The sequence below is a fragment of the Bison bison genome, unplaced genomic scaffold, assembly GCF_000754665.1.
Source record: "Bison bison bison isolate TAMUID 2011002044 unplaced genomic scaffold, Bison_UMD1.0 scf7180017864205, whole genome shotgun sequence".
In the NCBI taxonomy this organism is placed as follows: domain Eukaryota; kingdom Metazoa; phylum Chordata; class Mammalia; order Artiodactyla; family Bovidae; genus Bison; species Bison bison.
The window spans coordinates 2,580,718-2,586,983 of NW_011494777.1; the positions used below are offsets into that span (position 1 = coordinate 2,580,718).

The window sequence follows — 6,266 nt, forward strand, 5'->3', positions numbered from 1 at the left end:
CAGGGAGCAGAGCCTAGCGGAGACGCGGCAGCGCCTTCTCCCCGGCAATGCGCATGATTCTGCGGCTCTGGGTTTGCCACACGTCAACGCACCTTGAATGGGCTCGCCCCCCTCGACGCGACGGGCAGGCATCCTGGCCAATCGGACCCCGGGCTCGCTGGCCGCGCCCAATGGAAGGGCAGCGGGGGCGGGCCCGGGGCGGTGCGGCCGGGCTTCTCCGCGGCGCTGGCTGCGCTCCGCCCGGGCTCCAGTGCAGGTGCCGCTGCGCCGGGCGGGAGGCTGCGCGCCGAGCCGAGCGGATCCTCGGAGGGGATGGGGGAGCGGGCCGCCCGGGCTGCAGGAGCCGCAGGAGCCGCGAGAGCACCGGCGCGGGGCGTAGGCTGCGCGGGGCACTTTGCGATAGGATGAGGCTCCTGGCTGGCGCGCGGTAGTACTATGATTTGGTATGTGGCCACTTTGATAGCAAGTGTGATCAGCGCCCGAGGTCTTGCGGCTCAAGGTGAGTTGAAGTGCAGCGTCCCTCCCCTGCGCCTCCCGCGGATCTTGGCTCCGTCCTCCTGCTGAGCCCGCGCCCTCCCGGCGGGCGCGCTCCGGGCACCGCGAGGAGGGGGGACGCCGTATCCGCGGTCGGCGGGAAGGGCCTGAACCCGGGCTGCCGGCGCTCTGGAGAGAACGCTTCGGGCTAGGGTCCACGCCGCCACCCTTGGCACCAGGGCTTTGCAGCGGGTGCCGCGCCCGGTGCCCTTCGCGGGCGCAGCCGCCGCCTCGAGCGCTGGGGAGGCGGTGGCTTTCTCAACTCTGCCGCCAGGGAGTTTTCGGGTTCTCGGTTGGCTGCGGCACGCTGGACCCCGCGCAGTGCCACCGGTCCGCAGGGGAGCCGGTGCGGGCTCGGCTTGGGCTCGAGTCCCTCCGGACCACACGTCGTGGCACCCGGAGATCGGATCCCCTCGCAGGGCGGGGCGCACGGAGCGCCGCGAGAGGAAAAGAGCTGGTTCCGCGGGGAGTCTCTCGCTTGCTCTGAGGAGCGGCCGACTTCGACTGGCTCTGCCCGCGTCCGGCTCCGCTGTACCTGAGCCCGGCCTGGCCGGGCAAAAGTTCCCCGGGAGCGCGCCGCAGCCGGCCACAGCTGGCCACAGCTGCTGTGGCCGAGAGCAGCGGGAGGGGGTCTCCACTGCCGCCTCTCGGGGCGGAGGGAGGTTTTCCTCTTTCTCTGTTTCCGGTCTGAGCTGGGAAGAGGGCAGAGGGAAGCCAGTGAGCTGGGTGATGCGCGCGTGAGCACGCGGGCTTTTGCTCTGGAGACCGCAGAGCGGCCCGCACGCCTCTGTGTGGCACCTCGGCTCTCCGCCCTGCTATGGAAGCTGGAGGTGCCCGGACTCTGAGCGCGCGATGTTCAGCGCTCAGACACGATCCAGCTGCGGGCAGGTCCCCAGGGCCGGCCGGGATGGCTGCCGGGGAGAACCGCCAGGTGGACAGCAAGCAGTAGGAGGACCCACAGCGGAAGACCCAGCGCCCGGCCGCGCTCACGCAGGAGGACCCTTTGCTCACCTTGTCTGGGGCTGTGTAGGGGGAGGGGAAGTGATTTGGAAAAGTTTCTGCAATGAGATCGGTCTCGCTGGTGTTTGCGGGGGTGTGAAAACAGGCAGAGGAAGGCGAAGAGAAGAGTGCTTTTATTATATGGTGTGTGACCCCGGGTGGTTTTAAAATTCTTCCTTTGTCAGGTGGGGAAACAGACCAGAAGCTCGTGGGGTGGGGTGGGGGTGTGAGGTGGCTTGAGCTGCGCTTGAGAACTTGTCTCCAGCCTCAGTGCTCGCCCCTTCCCTATTGCCTTGTACTCTTCTGATGCCTCCATCTCCTCCCCTTCAGTTTGTGGTATGTTCCTGCTATGGGACTGTCGCACAAAAGGATGTATTGGGATGTTTGAATAAAAGAGAGATGTCGAAGGGAGGCTCTGAAATAGGATCCCAGCCTGAGGAGTCCAGGGAAGAGGATGGACTTTTTGCAAGTTTAAGCACAGAATCAAGGGAAATGTGTGCTTATATTATAGCAGCACACAGAAGGGCCAGACAGAAGGAAGGACTTCCCAGCATTGAAGGTTATTGGTTCTGGAGCTTCTGCCTTCTTTCCGGGAATGGAGAGGTCCTTCTGTCCGGGGTGCCTGGACATGAACCCCTGCCTGCCATCCCTGTGGGTTTTGGGGAGGGGGGTGTCTTTTTAGCCTAGGGGCTCTGTGTGTGGTGGTAAAGGATCTGGACTCAAGTTCCAGCACTGCTACTTGCTGGCCTGTGACCTTGGACACATTGCTTTGCTTCTCTGATTGTCACTTGCCTTATTGGGTGTTAACAGTATGAGCGTGTGGGGTATTTGTGAACATTAGTGCCGTGAAGAAATGAGGGGCTGGCTGAATGTTCTGTGGTAGTGGTGGTTTAGTCGCTAAGTCATGAGTAAGTAACTGATGATGATCTTGGTTCCATTTCTTTCCCCTGAATGATTCAGGGCACTGGGAGCTGGAAATGTCCCCAGGGGGAGTTCAGACAGTTGCCTTTGTCCAGAACCAAGTTTGCCTTCCCCGCTGACCTTGCCCAGGGAGATGTGGAGGGCTGCTCAGAAATCCTTTGAGAGATCTGCAGAACTAGAGTTGTGTCAGTGGCTGGAACCTGGTGGAGAGGCTGCAGGACACCCAGGAGGCATCATCTCTACGGCCTCCGGGAGTGGGAGATGGGCTGATGGGCCAGCATTTCAGATGCTGCTGTGAGAGCTCAGCTGTTCTCTAACTGGCAGAGGTGACTTCCAGGAGTTTCTTGATGGGAGGGACTTTGAGATGCTTGTCTTAGGGTCTGGCTGAGCAGTGGTTGTTCCAGCAGAGGATTGAAAGGCTTGGGACAGAGAGAGGGGTGGCTTGAATCCTGTGTGTCTGGGGGGCAGTGTGGAGGCTGGGGAGGGCGTGCAGAGAGCCTGGAAGGTGGTGAGTGGAGTCTGCGCCTGAGGCCTTCGCTGAGCAAGCTGGTGCGGAGGACCCCGGCCTTTATCACCAAGGCTGCCTCCTCTTGTGGACCACAGATTCCATGCCTGGCTTACTGCTGTCCCCAGATAAAGCGGGTTCTAACCCGGACAGTGCTGGTAGCTGGACTAATGCTCTCTACTCTCAGCCTGGCCTTTCCTCCCTTCCTTTGGTGGTGAAGGCACGAGGGAGGGCATTTAGGTCTGGAATCTGCTAGAGAGACCCCCACAGGCAGCCTCTCAGCTGAGCGGGACTTGGCTCAGGACGTGGCATGCGTGTTTGTGTCCCCAGCACCCGCGGCTGGAGGCAGGCAGGGGTGTGTCTGGCAGCACGCGTTTGGGAGAAGCTGAGGAGGGGATGTGTGGGAAGAGAGTCAGCTTTCAGCTGCTGGCCCCAAGCTCGTCTCATGTGCTGACCCGGAGCTGCCAGGTCCCAGGGCTGGTGGTGGTTTCAGGTTTGAGGTTCTGAGACAGAAAGCTAGGATCCAGTTACCCAAAGGAGCAGAGGCTGCCTGGCTGGGAGATGCTGAACCCCAGCCTTTCTCTGGCCGGCCTCTCCTGGCTCAGAGCCCTGTGCTTTCCATCCTCAGATCTCTGCCTCAGGCCTGGCTGTCTGCCTCAGGCCTGGCTGTCAGGGCTTTGCTGCGCTGAGTGGGTGGGAGTGGACCTGGCCCACAGGGAGAGCCGCACTCCCTCCCCTGCTCCCCAACCCTCTCCAGTCCTCTGCCTCCTTGGGCTAGGCCAGGGTCCCAGGGCAGCTCTCTCCTGTCTGTGCCCAGTGATGGGTAAAGCAGTTTGTGTAAGAGAGTGAATGTGAATTGTGGAAAGAGCCATCATTGGTGGTAGCTGCTAGAAGTGCCTGCACACATCTGTGTGTGTGCCTGCCTGTGTGTGCAACTGTGTGTATGAGTTTGCACATGAATGTAGCAGACAGGAGACCCAGAGTCTCCAGGCGCGAGGTGGGGCATCTTTCCTGTCTGATTGCTGGTGGCCGTGGGTGGCAGCGAGGCTGGACTTGGAGCAGACACCCAGCTCTTCCCACCCTCTGCTCCACACGTGAGTATGGACAGCTCAGAAGCTCCCAAAGTTGGAGGCTCAGCCCTGGGGCTGGGTTGAAGGGAGACTGAGCTCTGAGAGAAAACCTCAGTGGGGGACACACACAGGCAGAGCCAGGGGACGCAGAAGACGGGTCTGACTTGCTAAGAGGTGGCTCTGACCTTGGCTACCCAGTAGCCCAGACTCCTGAATGGAGAAGGGACTTGGTCCCTGGGGGTTGGGAGCTGGGTGCAGAGGCAGCTTGTAGCCTGGTCCTGCCGGGGCACTGCCCAGGGGAGCCAGCTCAGCCTGCCTGAGGCAGCTGACCTATTTTTCTTAGGAATCTTCCTGCTTTTCTCTTCTCTCTTGCGTGATTAAGCAGGAGATTGGTGAGCAGAGTCAGGGCCTCCAGAAGAGTTTTGGAGAACAATTCCTTGTGGGCCAGGCTACAAGCGAGGTCCCAGCCAGCCTGCCTGTTCTTCTGAAAGGGTGGTGACTGGGTGGTGCCCTCTGCCCGCCCTCACCCCCTAGCTCCCTCCCGGTCCAGGCCCCTGGCCAGCTGGGCTGTGGCAGGTAATACACTGTCCGGGTAACATGCAGGAAGCTGCTGTCCTGATTTTCCGGCTTCCAGGTAGGGAGTGCTGACGCTTCATTGTGAGCAGACTCGGGCTTCGATCCCCTGCTTACTTTCGTCCACCTGGCGCCTCACCTGAGGCCCTCCCCAGCTTAGCTCTGGGGTACTTGGACCAGGCCCACACCAGCGGTGGGCAGGGTGGGTGTGGCTGGGCCTCTCTGCGGAGGAGCTGGAGGAGCTGCTGCAGGAGCAGAGCGGAGGTTGGATTACTGACTGCTTCCTGCCAGTGGCTCCTGGGGAACAGGCTCTTGGAAATACAATCTAGCCGAGAGCAAATTAAGGTGGCTAAGAGCTGCTGCCTCCTGGGCTGCCTGGGCTGGAGAGTTAGGGAGGAGAGGCAACCATGGAGGAAAGGTGTCCTATCCCTCCCCAGTGCCTTGTTATATGATGGGAGGGCCAGTTTGGGCTCACCTGATCTCTGACTTCTACCCTCAGAGGTTGATGGGGAGTTGGGGCAGAAGAATAGCTACAGGGAGACCTTAAAAGGTGGGGACTTCTCCAAGGACCTCCTAGGTGGGGTGTGGGGGTCCTGGCTGGAGGCAGAATATCCCAGTGACCTCTGGCCCACCCACTGTCTGCAAAGGACACCCAGGGTGCAGCCTTATGTGGACATGGCTGTTTCTCCATCTCACACTTGGCTATGTGTGTATGGAGTCTCTCCTCTGCTTTCCTCATGCAAGCCTCTGGGTCTGCATCTCCCGGGTGGGGGTAGGGGGGAAAGGACGTTCCAGGGGAGCCCGATTCAAGCTTCCTGGGATCTCCTGGAACCCCCTGGCTTGTCACAGAGGAGCGACTGGGGGACTATTGGGGGCTGTGCCTGTTTTGGACTCAGCAGGGATTATTTTTAGGCTGGCAGATGGAGGTGGCGGTGGCTGTCGCTGGTATTATTAGACAACAGGCCTGTGGTTTGGGAGTCTGGTGCCCAAGGGGGCGGGGGAAGGGGGGAGCCTCCCCGGGGACGTGTACTCACTCACTCACTGAGGTGGGGAGGTCTCCCTGTGCCGCAGATAGACAGAGCCGGAGCTCCTGGGTCCCAGGCAGAGTGGGCTCAGCCCTGCACCCGCAGCTGCCTACTGACCCAGGCCTGCCCCGCTGGCCTTCTTGGGTTCAGGACTGCAGGGGTCTGGCTGTGAGAACCTGTCCTGAGTGCACTGTGGAGGGGCTGGCCTTTGACTCAGGGAACAGAGGGGAGGGGGCTGCTTCTTGGGTCAGTGTGGGAGGGGCCTTGTGCCTTGGTACCTAGCCTGTGGTGGGGGGCAAGTGGGGGCAAAGGGGAGACAGGACAGCTGGAACCTGCCCCTACCTAATTGCCCCCCGCGCCCCACGCCGGCCGCTGGCCCAGCCAGGGGACAGAGATGGTGGTACGTCTGTCGGATGGGTGTTGGGGTCCCACAAGGACCTGGTATGTAGTAGTGACCTAGAGGAAGCTGGTTTGTCTGGCGGCTGGCCCTCCCTGCCTGGTTCCCAGACCTTGGCTGCTGCCACCAGATTTTGCAGTCTTGCTGCCTCTCCTCCCCCAGCCCCGCCCCTGGAAGAGCTCCAGCTTGGGAAGAGGGGTGGGGGCTGTGCCAGGCTGTGGAGGGCTCATGGTCCTGTGCTC

The 6,266-nt window shown here is 61.4% G+C and overlaps 1 protein-coding gene across 1 annotated transcript in view; it reads left to right on the forward strand.

Annotated features, from left to right (window-relative positions):
* Positions 1-287: 287 nt before the first annotated feature.
* Positions 288-6,266, forward strand: part of IGSF9B (immunoglobulin superfamily, member 9B) — a 42,615-nt gene continuing 36,636 nt past the window's right edge. Inside the window, exon 1 of the mRNA XM_010844722.1 lies at positions 288-499. Coding sequence (XP_010843024.1) covers positions 436-499 — 64 coding nt within the window. The 5' untranslated portion in view covers positions 288-435. The remainder of the gene's footprint in view (positions 500-6,266) is intronic.